The 18,110-nt window shown below is 43.8% G+C and overlaps 2 protein-coding genes across 4 annotated transcripts in view; both read left to right on the forward strand.

Annotated features, from left to right (window-relative positions):
- Tmeff1 (transmembrane protein with EGF like and two follistatin like domains 1) overlaps nt 1–10,716 on the forward strand; it is an 80,981-nt gene extending 70,265 nt beyond the window's left edge. For all 3 annotated transcript variants that reach the window (XM_021199791.2, XM_029539907.1, XM_021199792.2), the window contains exons 9-10: nt 6,403–6,561; nt 9,582–10,716. In XM_021199791.2, coding sequence (XP_021055450.1) covers nt 6,403–6,561; nt 9,582–9,666 — 244 coding nt within the window. In that variant the 3' untranslated portion in view covers nt 9,667–10,716. The remainder of the gene's footprint in view (nt 1–6,402; nt 6,562–9,581) is intronic.
- Nucleotides 10,717–10,866: 150 nt separating this feature from the next.
- Nucleotides 10,867–18,110, forward strand: part of Cavin4 (caveolae associated protein 4) — an 11,223-nt gene continuing 3,979 nt past the window's right edge. Inside the window, exon 1 of the mRNA XM_021201286.2 lies at nt 10,867–11,612. Coding sequence (XP_021056945.1) covers nt 11,205–11,612 — 408 coding nt within the window. The 5' untranslated portion in view covers nt 10,867–11,204. The remainder of the gene's footprint in view (nt 11,613–18,110) is intronic.

An 18,110-nucleotide genomic window follows, 5' to 3' on the forward strand; every position in this document is an offset into this window, starting at 1 on the left:
AAAAAAAAAAAAAAAGAAAAGAAAACTCATGGGAGATACAAGTTGGAGAAGCAGGCTTGAGAATAATCCCCTCTAACATCTGTAGTAATCCGTCCAGGCCTCCTGCATCCATCATTTCCTTTATTGATCTCCTGCGTCGCCTCTGTTCCTCTCTTGCTTCTTCGTATTGACACAACTGCAGTCTAATTCATTCCTCCTCCACTGGACTACTTAGCTAACTTAACTACTTAGCTGTAGCCATTCTTCTCAGAGTACCGTAAGCACTTCCTGTCTTCCTCACCGGTAGCTGATGAACTTGTTTTCAGGCAAACTGAAACTGGAGCAGTATGACAAGATCTTCCACAGGCGGTCACTGTCACCCAAGCAGCCTTCCTTCCGCCACATCACATATTTTGATATAAATGTATTGTACATGTTAATGAGTCCTTTATTTCTTCCATGAAGAAACCCATCACACTTATTTTGCAGAACTTGTATTGTCTGGTCTGGCTCCATTTGTCATTTCTGGTCTGTCCTGAGCCCACTCCAGTAAGTTTTTTATCTCCAGCATCCTAGAGAGCAGGTCCTTTGGGGGCTAAAGCCACTGGTCACGTCTGTTAAATTCACATTCAAGTGGTTGGCACCATTTCTTAGTGTTGTGTGTTCTTCTCTTGGCTTCTGAGATGAAACTCTTCCTTTCTCTGGTCTTACTGGCCATTGCACTCCTGGCTGGCTTCCTCTTTGCTCCCCGACTTCACCATGTTATAGCACACCACGATTCCATCTTGTGCTCTTCCCAAATGACTAGATCCAGTCTCTGGGTCTTTTGTAGAGGGCTCCTAATTACATAAATCCCAGTCCTTTCTCTTGAATCTGAAGTTCTAGTCTGTGATTCTGTTCCATTTCTCATGATATCTGGCTTACTCTTACCTGGAATAAAGCAAATCTGCTCCCCTGTCCCTCACAGGCCTAGGTCTACCCGCAACTTTCTCCATCTTATTGAAAGTGGATGAAATTCTGACTCTTTACTTGTTCAGACAGAATACCACATGCACACCCTACACCTTTGACCCCTCTCTTTCTCTTGTTCCCCATATCCTAGTTAATTGAGACGTTGTCTTAATTATTCTATTTCAGGATATAGCTTAACCAAAATTTCATTCACGACCATTCTCAGTCCAGGCACCACACACACACGCAAACACCCTTTCTTTTTTTTTGACAGATACATTTTTTAAATTATTTTATTAGATATTTTCTTCATTTACATTTCAAATGCTATCCCCGAATGTCCCCTATACTCCCCCCCCCCCGCCCTGCTCCCCTGCCCACTCACTCCCACTTCTTGGCCCTGGCGTTCCCCTGTATGGGACATATAAAGTTTGCAAGACCAAGGGTCCTCTCTTCCCAACGATGGCTGACTAGGCCATCTTCTGTATATATGCAGCTAGAGACATGAGCTCTGGGGGTACTGATTAGTTCATATTGTTGTTCCACCTATAGGGTTGCAGACCCCTTCAGTTCCTTGGGTAATTTCTCTAGCTCCTCCATTGGGGTCTCTGACACACACACCTTTTAACATAACCATTTAGTTTGCTTATGCTTATTATGCCTTTGGGCTTCCACTAGAGGATAAGCTCTTTTCAAAAATACAAAAATTTTAAAAATATTTGTGTGTGTGTGTGTGTGTGTGTGTGTGTGTGTGTGTGTGTGTGTGTATGTATGTGGCCCTACTGGTGCATATAGGCTTTGCCCCACATGTGGAAATCAGAGGACAATCTCAGGTCTCCTTCATCTTTACCATTTTATTTCTTTTGAGACTTCAAGGTCTTTTCTTGGTCACTACTGTGTAGGCAAAGCTAGCTGACCTGTCGCTTCAGGGACTTTCCTGTTTCTGTCTATCTCCACAGGCTCTCTGAGAGACACAGACCACTGCATCTGGCTTTACCGGCATACTGGGCATCTGAACTCAGGTCCTCATGCTTGCGTGGCGAGTGCTTTACCCCTTGACCCATCTCCATAGCCTGGAATTCTACTCTTTTGTTGCCTTGTTTCTCTAAATGCTTCCTGCATTTGTCCCAGAAACCCAGCAGGTTCTCAGTAAATGTACTGAGTGGATGAGTGCATGCATGCGCGTGTGAAGCCCCGGGAGTGAATGAGATTCCCAGTGGGCTGAACCCCCGGATCTGCCTTTAGTGACACGAGAAGCAACAGCAACTTAGAACTTCATACCTAGATGCTTGAAGACTATTAAAGCCAGCTGTGGAAAGTAATATCCAGGGGTGTGACTTGAATGATATGTGGTCTAAAGGTCCTTTTTGATATTCTGATTTTAATCTTTGAATTAAGCCGCTCTGTCTGGGAGCTACACATCTCGGGTATTGTTATAGCTCTCTGCGGAGCTGTTTTGATTTTACTGAGCTGTGACTTTGAGCCATTAGCCTACCATGAAGGACATTATTTTAAAAGTCCCATGGGTCTTCATTATAGTATTGGATTTACTGCTGCCGTGTGGTTGAGAACGATAGTCTCTGTATTAGAAGGTGCCCTCTTCAAATGAGGACCAGAGAAGGGAAGTTCCCCAGAGTTTAATAACAGAAGTAGCTGCTCCTTTGAAATGACTTGTTTGATTTTATTTTATGGAGATTGCTTTTGCTGTCAGTTCTCGTTCCCTCTCCTGTGTCCCTCCCCAGTCTTCCTCTCCCTCTCTCTCCTCCTCTCCTTTCTCTCCCTCCTCCTCTCTCCTCCTCATCCTCTCTTTCTCTCCTTCCCAATCCGGTGGTGTTAATATAGTTTAAGCACATTTTGAAATCTCGTGTTCTTTACTCATTATTGCCAAATCTTCCCATTGGCCTGAGCCCCAGGCAGTTTATTTTCTGTCTCTATAAGTCATCATTTCTAGACATTCCTTATTCTGTCTTGAGACAAGGTTTTATGTAGCCCAGGCTGGACTTACACAGTCCCTATATAGCAGAGGATGACTTTGAACTCCTGGTCTTCCTGCCTCCACCTTCTGAGTGTTGGGAAGACAGGTATGCCTAGTATAGATAATACTGAGAATCAAGCCCAGAGCCTCATGGATGCTAGCCAAGTGCTCTGCCAGCCTAGCCGCATGTTCAAGCCTACCCTGCACATTTCACGTAAATGGAATGGTGTAGTGCGGTCTTCCCTGCCCAGAAAGCTGTTTCTAAGTCATCAGTATTACAGCTGTCTGTCTGCACTTGGTTTCTTCGAGCTGAGGAACGCTCGGCTCTGAGCATTGGATCCCATGCCTACCTCCAGCTGTCAGCTGATGAACACTGGGTTTGTATACATGTTTTGACTGTTTTGAGTGCAGCCGCCCGGAGCACTTGCGTTTATGTGTGGACACATGCTTTGATTTACTTGGGTAAATGCTTAGGAATGTAATTACTGGCTTCAGTGCTAACCCTGTTTAACTTTTCAAGGACTGCCAGTCTGCTTTCAGAGCGTCCTTCCCATTTCTGGTCCTTTGCAAGGCCTTCACTAGCGTTTGTAGTCCCCTTCCTTTCTGATTTAGGCAGGGCTGTGGGTGTGTGTTGCTAGCCCACCGTGTATGCTTGGTTTTGGTTCTGTGATGCTAGTCTAGGGCATGTGCTTGTTTTAAATTAAGTTTTATTTAGTTATTTTTAAAATACTGCATGTGTTTGTGTGTGTGTGTGTGTGTGTGTGTGTGTGTGTGTGTGTGTGTGTGTGTGTGTATGTATAGTGTGCGAGTGCCTGTGGAGTTCAGCAGACAACCTGGAGGAGGGAGTCAGTTCTCACCTTCCCCCTTGTGAGGTGAGGCTCTCATGTTTCTTCTGTTCCTGCACTGGGCGATCTAGGCCAGCTCCTGGACAGTTCAGTCTCCACCTCCCCCCCACCCCCACCCCATCCCTTCCTTTCCCCATCTCCTTGTATGACAGATTACAGATGTGAACCACTGCGTCTGCCTTTTCCCCCAGGGATCAAACTTGGATCATCAGGTTTATGTAGCTGTAGCCGACGCTCCGTCTCCCCAGCCACTTACTAGTGCTTTATGTGTTACGAGTACAAGTCTCGTGTCAAGTCTATTATTTGCAGTTTGTCATTTTCCTTTGTGTAGGGCTGCATTTTCCCTTTGACAATGCCTGTAACCATGAGGATCTTAATTTTGATTTATCCCAGTTTATCTTTTTAGTTTTTTGTTCTGGTGTCCTGTCTAAGAAGTTATTGCCCAGTCCGGGCTTGGGAAACGTGGTATGCTGGTTAGTGCTAAGAGCTTCTTCACAGCGTTAGCTCCTACATTCGGATGTGTGACCTGTTGTCTTAGCTTGCTTTCCTGGCTATGATAAAAGCAACCTGGTCAAAGCAAATTGGGAAGGAAAGGAACGAAAGGATTTATCTCATTTTCAACTTATAAATGCCACAGTCCTTCACTGAGGGAAATCAAGGCAGGAACCCAGAGGCAGGAACTGAAGCAGAAGCCATGGCTGGCTTACTGACTTACTGGCTGGCTTTCAGGTTTGTATTCAGCAACCTTTCTTATACCTCCCATGTCTACATACTCGGGAATGGTACTGCCCACAGTGGGCTAGGCTCCCACATTGATCAACCATTAACAAACAAAGCCACACCACCGATCACTGATCACTCCTCTTTATTCAGTGATCATTATTCAGTGATCTACAGGCCAGTCTGATGGAGGCACTTCCTCAGTTGAGGTCACATCCACCGTCTCACCCTAAAACCTATCACACAGGTTAACCAACCATAGGTGTATGCTTTACTTCTGGCCTTTCTGTTTAATTCCGTGGCCAATGAATTGCCTCTTTTGAATTGTCTGAGGTTGAGAACTCAGTGTAGATCTTCCTGGCAGGCATCCATGAGCCCCAGAGAGTGTGCAAGCCCACATCACCCTGGCCTCCACTGCTGCCCTGCACCCAGGTTTCTTTTCTGTTGTTTGCATTTTACTGTAATGCTGATTTAAAAGCTTTCATAACCAAGTGTGGGACAGCAGTGAGTGCACACGGTGCCCTCACCTGCCAATGTTTTCAGTCCTGTCTAAAATAAGTCTTTCTTCTGATAAATATCCTAAGTATTTCCCTAGCAGATGAGCATCCCAGCTGATAATAGTGTCTTTATATTTACCTTTATTAGATAGTTTGTGAGGTTAGCATCCACTTGGCTGCTTTATGCCATTTGTTTAATATCTTATTTTCATCTCCCCTACATACTAAGTGTTTATGCTGTTCACACTGAAGAGTGTCTTGAGTATAATTTGGTGCTGTGTCCTTAGAATTGTACATGTTTCCTCCTCTTTATTCAGTGATCATATTCCCAGGCATCTATCCTAAAGAATAGGTCTAAATGGAGAAGGGCATTTTCATTGGGTTCTTACTTTATCCATTTTCTCAGTGTGAAATCTGGAGACAACAGATGCATCACAGACTGGATAAGCTAGTTCTTACATGACTGTGATTCTAGTTTAAACAATGGTGATAAAGACAATTTGGTAACTTCAGAAGTGGTCTGATGAGTATGGATGGGGTTGTCTCCACTCAGAACAGACGCGGAAAAAAAAAAAAAAAAACATTTCCTCCATGGCAGAAGTGATTCTTCTACTCCTGTTTAAGTGTTGTTGTTCCTTTGTATTTTAACTCATAAAACCTGACAAAATAAAAAAATAAATTTCTTTCAGGTATGGCAGTGCATACTAATATCTCAGCTCCTGGACGCTGGTTCTAGGCCAACTTGGGGTACATAATGAGACCTTGTCTCAAGAAACAAACACAAATGAAAAACAAGAAAACCCCTCATATACTCTGGTGTCTGTGGCACATCCAGTCATAAATGAGACATCTGAATCACTCCCCCTTGCCCAGGGATCAAGGAGCATTGTGTAAGAGAGGGTGGAAAGACGGTACGAGCCAGAGGTTGCTGAACACTGGAGTGGACAGTGTCCTGTGGACATAGCAGGTCCATTGCGCTGTGAACTCACATCAGATGTGGCTCCCGGCACAAAGACATGCATGCACAAGACCAGTCCAGTCAATCAATGATCCAGCATAGAGAGGGTAGGGGCTCAGGAGCCACCACCTCTAACTGAGCACTGTTGACATTGATGGCTATAGGAGAGGGAGAATCTCTCTCTTTAGGGGTACATGGTCCCCGGTAAGTGGACCCTGTTCCAGTGGATGGTCTCACACTTGTGTGTGTGTGGGCAGCACAAATTAAACCAAATGGATTATTAGGAAAAAAGAAAAAAAGGATATGAAGTTGGGAGCGGGTGGGGGTGAGATAAATCTAGAAGTTAGGGAGAAGAACTGATGAGGGTGAGCATGATCAAAATACATTGCATGCATGTATCGCAGTCTCAAAGAATAAGAATAGTATATGAACAGTGTCATTCTTACAGGGATTGCTTTCTCCCCCCCCCCCCTGCAGATGCGAATCTGGTTACACTGGACAGCACTGTGAGAAGACAGACTTTAGTATTCTCTATGTAGTACCAAGTAGGCAGAAACTCACCCACGTTCTTATCGCAGCCATTATTGGAGCAGTACAGATCGCCATTATAGTAGCAATCGTCATGTGCATAACAAGGTAGGTAATGGCATAGGATTCGTTCTTTAAACTAGACGTTGATAGTTGTAAATCAGAGAAAACCCTTAAAATGTCATTACTGAGCTCGGGTCCTTATGGCTGCCAGCCCATCAGACACAGCTCTACTGTCTGACTCACTAGGCGGAATTTCCACATGGGTCTGACTCCTCCCTGTCTTGCTTCTTTAGAATATGTGTAGGAATTCATTCCCAGAGTTAGAGACATATCTGTTATAGGCAGAGGAGGTGTGAGAACAGACCGTGCAATCAAGAAGACTAGATAGGGGTCTTAGAGCCGTGAACTGTGACTGCTGACTTCAGGGAAAGTGGTTGCAGCAGAGTTTCTGGAAGTTTTCTGTACATTCACAGAAGAGCATGACAATTTCAACAGTGCTTTAAGTCTTGCAGAACTGTGATGTTCTGAGAATGCACTTTACCCGTAGTAAGAAAGAAGCAACCATCAACTTAAAAGCTAACCTTTTCTGAATGCATCATTGACTTAACATTGCTTTCTGTTCTAGAAACATGGTAAGTAAAAGCTTTAAAATTCTGTGTTAAAAATAAAGCACAGGCCCAGTAAGAGGGCTAGTGGGTAAAGGCTCCTTCCACCAAGCCTCGTGGGCTAAGCTTCATCCCTAGAGCCCCCCCCCCACACTCACGCACACACATATGCACACATGTGCTCATACACATCTTCTGAATAAATGTTTAAAAAACGCATTCATCATACGTTAAAAGACTTATCTGCAGCACAGTTGACAATGAATGGATGTTTCAAATGGAACAGAAACATGCCAGACTGAACTGGAAAAGTCAGAACAGAGTATCCTGCCTTTCCAACTTCTCTCCTTGCTCTTTCGTCACCTCTTCCTACCTTCTTTAAGGTTTGGTTCTCATGTTCCATGAACATTATCTTTGTATTCCCCTGCCTTTTGAGGGCCAGGGCTTGGGGCAGAGAGTCATATCATATCAAGCAGACATTGACAAGCTGATAGATTGATAGGCCATCTATCCAAGGCCAGGAAAAAGGCCTTCAAGAGTCCCAGAACCCTGGAGGCAAAATGGTAAATCTAGAAATGGTGGAAAAATGTTCCCCGAGTAGCTGGTACTCTTCATGAGGTTTAGGCACTAAAGTCAGCATGCTTTATTCCACAGAACAGATGATCTGCCTTTCGGCAAGACAACTGAGCATAAAATTGGGCAGTAGATCAAAGCTGGGACAGAATGCTATAACAAACAATGACAACAGGAAAAGAAGATGGGAAAAACAGTTAACAGCCTCACGGCCTCAGCCGTTTCACACAGGCTCAGAGGCTAACCACCTTGCCTGTGTTCATTCAGCTCACAAGGGGAAGTGCCTGCGTTTGGACTCAGTGCTGTTTGATCCTTCAGTCATTCCTCTTTCTCCTGAACCATTGAGAGGCGGGGCCATGTTGAGCTGTGTTAGGATTAGGTCAGCCAGGTATGACCATTGCATAGGGACAGGAACCAAACTTGATGCTGTCAAGGTTTACTGTGTTTGAACCTTATTAATGGTCATGTGCAGAACTGATTGGACTGGGGCCGATGTGTGATGAGAGGAGACCATTTAGGGCATTAATAGAGGAAAGCCCTGTGTGGTAGGAAGAGTAGTTGTACTGTCCTGACATTTGTGCCCCTTTATGGCCACATTTACTGCCATGTAAGTAACACAGCCTTTCCCCACCCCAGCCCCTGAATAGCTCACTGTCTTGTATGTGGAATCTTGTGATTATGTTTTTGGACCACACCATTAAATTTTTAAGGCACGCCTCTCCCATGTAGTCCATTAGGGGACAGCTGTACATCCTTGATGGCTGTTTCTTGTGAGGAATCTTCCTTTAAATGGATGTTCCTACCACCCCACTTATCTGTGAGACATATTTTCTTCTTTTATGCTTGGAATCTTTTATTTTTTTTTTCAGACTCTTAGAATGGCAGATTGGCAGGGACTTTGAACATGTCTTAGCCAAACTCTACTGTATAGAAGAAAAAGGCCTGGGCCCAGGAACTTGGAATTCCTCCCGGTCATGGTGGGTTAGTGACAGTTGAAGCCAGTTGCTTGGCCCATCAGCCAGCTCCCTCATTATGAAATGGATATGATCCCAGTCCTGTCTGCATCAGACTATATTTATAAGGATTAGTGAAAGAAAAATCCATTGAAACCACCAGAAACATTGTCCTTAAGGCTTTTAAGTTAAGGCAAAGCAACCCTCTTTGAAACTGAATGCAAACATGGGATATGAGGGGAAATACAGTGGAAATGGTCTTGTAATGATGCTCTTTCCACAAAGGAGCATTGAATTTGTACAGATGGCTACTACCAATACTAGGTGGTTGTTACTAACAGTAGGATCCAAACTCAAAGTGACCAGAATTCATCTCAGTGCCTTGCTCTCTCTGCATTTACACACTCCCTTGCAAGAGCTGATCATGCAGTCTGGTGGGTAGAGAAAGGAATGGTTAACACTATCTTGAGGTTTGTTCCACATAGGGCCACCTTTACTGAAATATAAGACCCAGGACCAGGAATCCCTCACCTGTAGGGAGGGGCTGAGTCTCCAGGGCAGTTCTGTGGCTTGCCTCCACTAGGTGTGCTCCAGCTCTGCTTGACTTAGAGGACTTCAGCGCACCCTGTCTGAGATCATCAGTGCAATTCTATTGCTCTCCGCCAGCGAAGCTTTCCTTGTTGTTTTGGTGCCGTGATAATGCTCAGGCAAAGTCCTCAGATCAGCATCTTTTCTACTGTCACAGCTATCAGTCTCGGGAACTGAGGAGTTACCGGCCCCTGGCCAGCGTCCCTCTCAGAAATGTGTATCAGCAGTGTGTGACCCCTCCCAGCTCCAGCTATAGAGCAAAGAACGACCAGTCATTATGCCTTGAACTACGTCGTCTACTTCCTTTTCTAATGTGGTGCAGTGTATGAACTGTGTGTTGCTTTGACGTAGTTTGAGCATCCTTAACTGATTTTGTTTTTTTAATTTCTATATTTTCATGCAACAGGAAATGCCCCAAGAACAATAGAGGGCGGAGGCAGAAGCAGAACCTGGGTCATTTTACTTCAGACACTTCATCCAGAATGGTCTGAGCTGCGGACTTTTATATGCACACTGACCACGTGATGTACATTTATTATGTCTTTTTTTAAAGAATGGAAATATTTATTTCAGAGGCCTTATTTTTGGACATTTTTAGTGTAGTACTGTTGGCTCGTATTTAGAATATTTAGCTACAACAGTTTTTGACTGTTTAGTAGTCTCTGTTTTATGTTTTTAAATACGGAAATTGGCTTCACGAATTTGTAACACATGGTAATACTAAGACTTGTTCTTTATCCATGGAATGTAATATTTTTGCAGAGACGGATGGACCCACTTCACGGTGGTCATAAAGTCATACTTCTTCCCCAATGACCACAGCAAATGACAAAGCATGAACTAAAAGTAAAGATGTTTACAGATTACTTTTCTTACACAAAAAAAAAAATCTAGAGGACACTGTGTTTAAATAGATATTTAAATGTTTTTGAGATTTAGTACCTGATTTTTTTAGACGCTTCCCCTATTGCATGGGCTGCCAAGCTGTATGTGTGTGTTAGATGTAACATACTTATAAGCTGTACAAACTGCAATTGACTATTTCTCTCCTTGAAGAAATAATCCTAATCATTTTAAAAGGTACCTGGGAATTAACGGTGGAACAGATCACTGAAAATAGATTTAGATATTGTCAAGATAGGGTATTTAATGAGCAGATTGGAATAAAACCTACAGTATCAGTTAAACTACTTTAATACACATTCATTTTTAAACATTGTATTTGTTTTAATATAAATGTACAAATTGTATCAGTGTTTGTGAATACAATGCAGAAATAATTGTTAATGATTGGTGCTCTGAAAGTGAGCTTAAAAATGACCTAAGACCTCTAATTCAAATCTGTCCTGTAGTAGCTCTATTAATAGGTTGTCAGTGTTTCAAAGTCTAAACTGTGAGTAGAATGTACCGAGGCGTTTAACGTGTAGTTTAGCCAGTCAAAAGTATGCATGTAGAATTTAAAGACTATGTTTAAACTTAAATATTAATTTTAATAATTTGATTTGGAAAAGCATGTTATAATATAATGTTTTCACTATACGGCCTGCTGTGTGTGCTCATTTATTGTATTCTTTGGTATTGGCCTGTCAGTACTCAGAAGAGGTAAAATTCACAGGGCAAGAAGATAGCGGTTCCGAATTCTCTTTCCTCGTACAAACCATCCCCTGAAATGATCCAGAGAGAAAACCTTTGTTCAGTGATTGAAGCTACTTGGCTTCCAGGCTCAGTATGAGTAACATAGTGGCTTTGGTGAACTTCTTCACACAGTTTTCCCCTCCCACCCACACAGACTTATTTGAGGTCCTTAGTCAGTCGGCAAGCATGTTTGGAACCGGCCCCGGTGCTTTGCAAGGGCTCATGTTGCAGGGCAGTCACGTATGGGCACTTGTAGTTATAAATACTTGACCACTCTCCAGGGTGCAGTTTTCAGCCCTTTAAAGCAGCTCGTTGCCTGCTACCTAGCCGACTTTTGGCTCCGAGCGAAGGAACTGGATTGCCGTAGGACACCTTCTGCTGAGAAAAAAGTAAAATGGAACACAACGGATCTGCTTCAAATGCTGGCAAAATCCACCAGAATCGGTTGTCAAGTGTGACAGAAGATGAAGACCAAGACGCAGCCCTCACCATTGTGACTGTGCTGGACAGAGTGGCCACCGTCGTGGACAGTGTGCAGGCAAGCCAAAAGAGAATCGAGGAGAGACACAGAGAAATGGGTAACGCGATAAAGTCTGTCCAGATAGACCTGCTGAAGCTCTCACAGTCACACAGCAATACGGGCTATGTTGTCAACAAGCTGTTTGAGAAGACCCGGAAAGTCAGCGCTCACATTAAGGATGTCAAGGCCCGGGTGGAGAAGCAACAGGTTCATGTAACCAAAGTCGAAACCAAGCAAGAAGAAATAATGAAGAAAAACAAATTCCGCGTGGTAATCTTCCAGGTAAGCTAGCACTTGGGGCCGGCTCCATGACCATAATCCCTTTCATCCTTTGCCATCGGGTCGCAGGGGTTTCCAGTGTCACATCTCAGCCATGGTATATGGGAATATACTGAGCTCACCAAATAGTCACCTTGGGAGAGAGAACCATTCCTAACCAATGCTGCTGTCTCTCGCCCATGGGTCGGGCTTCTTACTGGTCATGGAATGTGAACTATGGCTTGTGGCTCGGGCTATTTCTTGCCTTTGAAACTCAATACTGTCAGGTTCCTTCAGCATTTGAGGCCTATTAAACACAGTGACCCAGTAGACTTTAGAATGTTGGAACTAAAAGGGTCCTGAGAAATCTCAAGTTTAAAGACTGTTTTTGCTACATAAAAGAAGAAACCGGGAGGGTGAGAAGATTCAGTTTGGGGTAGAACACTTGCTCATGTGGCCAAGGATTGTGTTTGATTTACAGCAGCCCCCTAAAAGAAAACAGATTAGGAGCCAGCACCCAGGCAGTCATGGTTTTATTCTTACCAAGAACCCAACCAGTAAATCAAAAACTCTGAATATAGTTTGTCCATTGGAATTTTTTTTTTGTATTATTCACAATAAGACAAGTTACCTGTTTTCAAATGAATAATCGGGCCATTATTTGTTCTTAAAACGTTGACTGCTTTTGTGAGAGAGTCCAGCCTGTAGTTCATGGTGCTCTAACCCTCACTATTTAATAATCCAGGCTGGCCTCAAACTACGTGGTGATCCTGCCCCAGCCGCCCAAGTGCTAGGATTGTAGACATGAGTCCCAACTCCCCATTAAGTTTTATGTTTTAATATTATTCTTGCAATAATACAGATAAAGAAGTCCATAGATAATTCCTTTCTCAACTTACTCAATTGAAAAGCTTTTTGGTTTTTTTTGCTAAGATTCTAAAACTGCTAAAAAAAAATTTTTTTTAAAACCCCATGGGAATTACATATATTGTCTACAGTATATTTCTTAAGCTCTTATAAATTAAAAGGGACAAGTTGGGCTCTTTAGCCACATTAAGAATGAACGATGGTAAGAAAAGAAAAAGCAGATGACAGCAGGGTTCTTTGCTCACCTATTTAAACACTGGCCGGTATAGAACTGTAAATCCAAAGTGGAAAAGTTAGGGAAGACCCATCTTTCCTGTTCTGTTCTTGGGAGAATCAGTTGGCATAACATTTTGGAAGACGTTTTTGATAGTGTGTATTATGAACTTTAAATTTCCAAACCGAGCCCGGTGTGGTGGCGCACACCTTTAATTCCAGCACTTGGGAGGCAGAGGCAGGCAGATTTCTGAGTTCAAGGCCAGCCTGGTCTACAAAGTGAGTTCCAGGACAGCCAGGGCTACACAGAGAAACCCTGTCTCAAAAAAACAAAACAAAACAAGACAAAACAAAACAAAATCCCAAACCTACTGGCCCCCAAATTTCATGTCACAGGATTTGTTGTAAGCATAAAATCAGGAATGTGTGGGAATGTCCATCCATGCATACACACAGCTTTATACTTTTAAAAATGGAAGTCAGTGTGCACAGACCCCTAGAAGAGTAGACAACATGAAATACAGAAACAGTGATAGAAACATCGGGCCTGTAACCTTCATGTTCTCTGCATTCGGCAGTGTCCCAGACTCAAGTTACGCTGGAATGGGCGCGCGGTATTTTTGGATTTGTTTTTAGCAGTTCGCAGGTTATTTAGGGAAAAGATAGGGAATTTCGAAGTCAGAAGAGTAAGCGGGTGTGTTTGAAGTTCTTTCCCATCACCCTTTCCTTACAGGCTCCTAGAGGCCTTTCTCTAGGGTTAAAAATGTCACCTGACTTCAGGTGTCCATTCCAGTACTGGTGCAGACAGGGTGAGCTGGGCGTGCGGCAGAAGAATGGATCCATTCACCTTCTGGGCCATCAGCCACTGCCTGGGTGCTCACCCTCCATGTGCATGCATATGTCAGGAAGAACATTTGGGGTCCCATGTGTCTGGGGAACCTATATGCAAAGCAGTTCCCTCAGGATTCACAGAAGCTACAGCAAGGAAACAGAAATTTTACTTGGCTCCATCTATTGATGTAATTCCCTCCCTGACCTCTACTGAAAAGCTGTTTTTTTTTTCTATTTGTCTCCGTTCTCTGTAATTTACTGGTCTCCTTCCTGTGTTTGGATTCTTTAGTTCCATAAAGAAACTGAGAGGTACTAGCTAATGATAATGCTCTTTTCTTTTAAGACAGACTATCTTGAAGATTATGCAAAATTAAGATGTATAAATTATGCAGCACTTTGTCAAAACAAAACAAAACAAAACAAAATGCTACCTTTTATAAGCCTACAGGGAAAATATGAAGTTCCATATTGTTGACCTAAGACTGAAATTCCTGTACTTGATATAGATTAGAATGTATATAGATATGATATTTACATGGTTATTTTTAGCAATTAAGATTAACCTTAGTGGGCTGGTGAGATGGCTCAGTGGGTAAGAGCATGCGACTGCTCTTCCAAAGGTCCTGAGTTCAAATCCCAGCAACCACATGGTGGCTCATAACCATCTGTAACAAGACCTGACGCCCTCTTCTGGAGTGTCTGAAGACAGCTATGTGTGTAATTACATATAATAAATAAATAAAGCTTAAAAAAAAAAAGATTAACCTTAGTTATTTCTCACAGTAATTTGACGATTGTCTCTTCTAAACTTAATTTGAAACTGAGCTAGGCTGCTAAAGTATATCTTCATTTTCAATTGAGATTTTCCTTAAGTTTTCCCAGGCATCTCTTTTGTTGATAATATTTATTGGTATCTTATCTTCTACAGTTGTATACATCTAAGCTTTTGCCAAATTCTGGATGTTGGCATTTAAAGATTGCCTGACATTCTTATCCAGGTTGTTTCTTTCTGAACACTGGTGATCTCTCTCCCTGTGCGTGGGTGGCATGAGCCACAGCATAGCTTCTTAATTGCAGTTACTTCAGAAACACAAGTCTGTGGTTAGGAAGTTTTCAGCCACCTCTAATGATAAGTTCTTCACTTCTGTGTATTCAAAATGTTACCGTCTGTGTTCCTCTGATACTGATTCACTTCCACTTTTCTCAGATCCGTAGCATTCATTCTGTTGTAAAAAAAACGGTGTTGTAAAAACTCAGGTGTGGTGGTGCAAACCTACAGTCCTGTCAGTGGCCAGGCTGAAGCAGGAGGATTGGGAATTCAGATATCCTGTGAGTTTGAGGCATGCCTGAGCTATGTGAGACCCTGTCTCAAAAACAATAAAAAGCTAATTTTACCTGGACTTTGATATAGACATGTGATTGTATTCAGAAGTCAACTGTAATTTACCCCATCTTCCTTCTGTCATTAGCACTGTGTGCTTGCCCTTAACTCACAGTGGTACCAACCTCCTGGGGGCTGTGATAGATTCCCAGGCAAGGTCCTTCCTACCTTTGTCTCTGATTGTCTGGTTTTGTACTGTTGGCTCTGTGCTTGAAGAGAAGGGTGTGTTATATTCCAGTTTCCCTGTGTCTTACGCCTCCACTGCAGGCTTCTGGGGGTCGCTACCTACCGAGTAATACCCTGATGCCCTTTGGCTCTTTCCTTCTCTAATCATACCTTTTTAGGCTTGCCCAGCCCACACTTTTGCTGAGGCGGCTCCCCACAACAGGTGTCAGGAAGGGAGAGGAATAACTTCCCTGCCTCTAACTGATTCACCAGAGAGTCATGAGCTGCCCACCTCTGCCTCTTTTGTTGGGGAGAGGCGGGGCTCATGAGCATTCCGATCCTGTAGCCAACAAGGCCATTTCAGTTAAGGAATTAGATTCTAAGGATGTCTTCTTGACTGTAAAGCTGGTCACGTCTTAGAGTGTGTGCAAACATCCTTCTTGTGTATTTATTCAATCTGTTGAGTGGAATCAACCTGAATCTCAAATGTCAATACCATTTCATTTAGAAAATTTAACTCTTGGTCCAGTTTTTAAAAATGTCATAATTCACCGGGCAGTGGTGGTGCATACCTTTAATCCCAGCACTTGGGAGGCAGAGGCAGGTGGATTTCTGAGTTTGAGGCCAGCCTGGTCTACAAAGTGAGTTCCAGGATAGCCAGGGCTATACAGAGAAACCCTGTCTCAAAAAAAGAAAAAAAGTCATAATTCCTGAAGTTTTGCCTGTTTTGTTTCAGAAATAACCTCTAAATGGCACATCAGTTTCTTTCACCTGTGCCCTGTGCTGGCCCGTCTCTAGCTGGTTCTCTTCTGACACACTTGGCAGAGTCTGTTCTTCTCTTAAGTGGCCTTGCCCTACTGTGTAGTTCAGGCTGGTGTTGATCTTGTGCTCCTCCTCCATAATCCTCCTAAGAGCTGGGGCTATAGTCATGGACCACTGTGGCAGCAGAATAAAGCCTTTAAGATGACTCATTTGATAGAAGATTTCCCTTGACCTGAAGTCATCCTGGGATGGTATATAATTTTCCCAAAGTCAATTTCATTCTGAATTTTGAGATCCCCTTTACCTCTGAGGCGTTTTGAATGAAACACCATTCAGTTGTTGGGAACTGACTTTCCTCCTGCCGTGGGATCTGAATTCAGGCCGCCAGGTTTGCTCGGCAAGTATTTTTTTACCTACCGAGGCCAAACTCTTCTCCTTTGTAACATGAGTTCCGGGGGCTGAACTTAGGTTTAGGTTCTCTTGGGTGGCAAAACTCTTCCCTGCTGGGGCCTTCCCAGAGGGCCTTCCGCAGGCAGGCACGGGGAGGAGTGTTGGAGGGCCTTTGATGACAGGGTGGCCTACAGAGGAGATAAGGGGTCTTCTAGAGGAGGGAATGAGCCAGGCCCCGGTCAGGGGAATCTCGCAGCTGACCGACTAGCAGTCAGCTGCTTCTTCATTCACAGAACAAAGACAGACTAATGATTATCCAAGTGGCACAGAGTATGTGCTTGATCTTTCTTCATATGTCCGGGGTAACAAGTTCAGCTTAAAGAGTCCAAAGAAGTCCCCTCCACAGCAAACACGTTTATTATCCGGCAGCCTGCTTTTAGGTTGGCAGTGTTTGCTGTCTGAACGCTCTCCAGACAAACAAGAGTATCTGAACTCGTGTTTTTATGAATAGCAAATACAAATTATATAATAACTTCTTTTATTATATGTTTCATCATCTACACTATAAAGTAGAAACGTTTTTTTAATCTGTCCTATTTACTGAATTCTATTCCTCCAGGGATGTACCCTATGTGACCCCCCCCCAATCTTTATACTACATTTTTAGAGACCTCTGAGCCTGTGATAAAAAGAGACCTTGAATCTATAACTTGTTCTCCTGCTCAGTCAGAGTTTTCCAGTTGTCTCTGTTTACCCTGCACCAATTATGCTGTTTGAGCTTGCTGAGGGGAAGATACCCCGAGAAGATTCCTGGAGTGATGGCCTCCTTTAACTATGTGCTTATCTGAGCTCAGGGCAAAAGGAAGACTTTTCACTATGTGCTTATGAGTCTCCAGGTAAAAGGAAGACTTCCAGATAAAGTTAATTTTACGATTTTCTTAATATGACTCAGACATAATTTTTTTTTCAGCAAAAAGACGTAAAATGAATCGTAAAGTAGAAAGTCCCCAAGAACGCAGCACACAGAGACCAAACCCCAAAAGTTAGAGACAGAAGGACAGCAATGGTAGCAATCCACTCGGCTTTGCTGGAACTGTGCCAAGCAGCTGTGCTTCTCGCCATTTTTAGTGGCTATGGCTGTGCCTCTTCACCAGCTGAGCGGTCGTCCTGTGCAAGAGTTTCATGACTTATATATATATTCTTTCATCCCAGACTTTATCCCCCTCCCAGTCTGCCCCATGACCACTCCCAATCCCATACCTCCCTGCCCCCCCACTTCCCCCCGCCCCCCCGTCTCCACGAGGATGTCCTCAAATGTCCTCACCCCCCACCCCCCACCCCACCACACCTTCCTACTTAATGGGGCCTCAAGTCTCTCGAGGGTTAGGTGAATCTTCTCTCACTGAGGCCAGACCAGGCAGTCCTCTGCTGTATATGTGTTGGGGGCCTCATATAAGCTGGTGTGTGCTGCCTGGTCGGTGGTTCAGTGTCTGAGAGATCTCGGGGGTCCAAGTCAGTTAAGACTGCTGGTCTACCCATGGGGTTGCCCTTCTCCTCAGCTTCTTCCGGGTTTCCCTCAATTCAACCACAGGGTCCCCAGCTTCTGTCCATTGGTTGGGTGTAAATATCTGCATCTGACTCTTTCAGCTGCTTGTTGGGCCTCTCAGAGGACAGCCATGCTAGGCTCCTGTCTATAAGCACAGCACAGCATCAGGACCAGTGTCAGGGACCCAGGCCTCCCCTTGAGCTGGATCCCAAGTTGGGCCTGTCACTGGACCTCCTTTCTCTTAGGCTCTTCTCCATTTGTGTCCCTGCAGTTCCTTCAGGCAGGAACAATTCTGGGTCAGAGATTTTGACTGTGGAATGGCCACCCCATCCCTCCACTTGATGTCCTGTCCCTCCACTGGAAGTGG

This window comes from Mus pahari, chromosome 6, assembly GCF_900095145.1.
Source record: "Mus pahari chromosome 6, PAHARI_EIJ_v1.1, whole genome shotgun sequence".
Classification (NCBI taxonomy): Eukaryota; Metazoa; Chordata; class Mammalia; order Rodentia; family Muridae; genus Mus; species Mus pahari.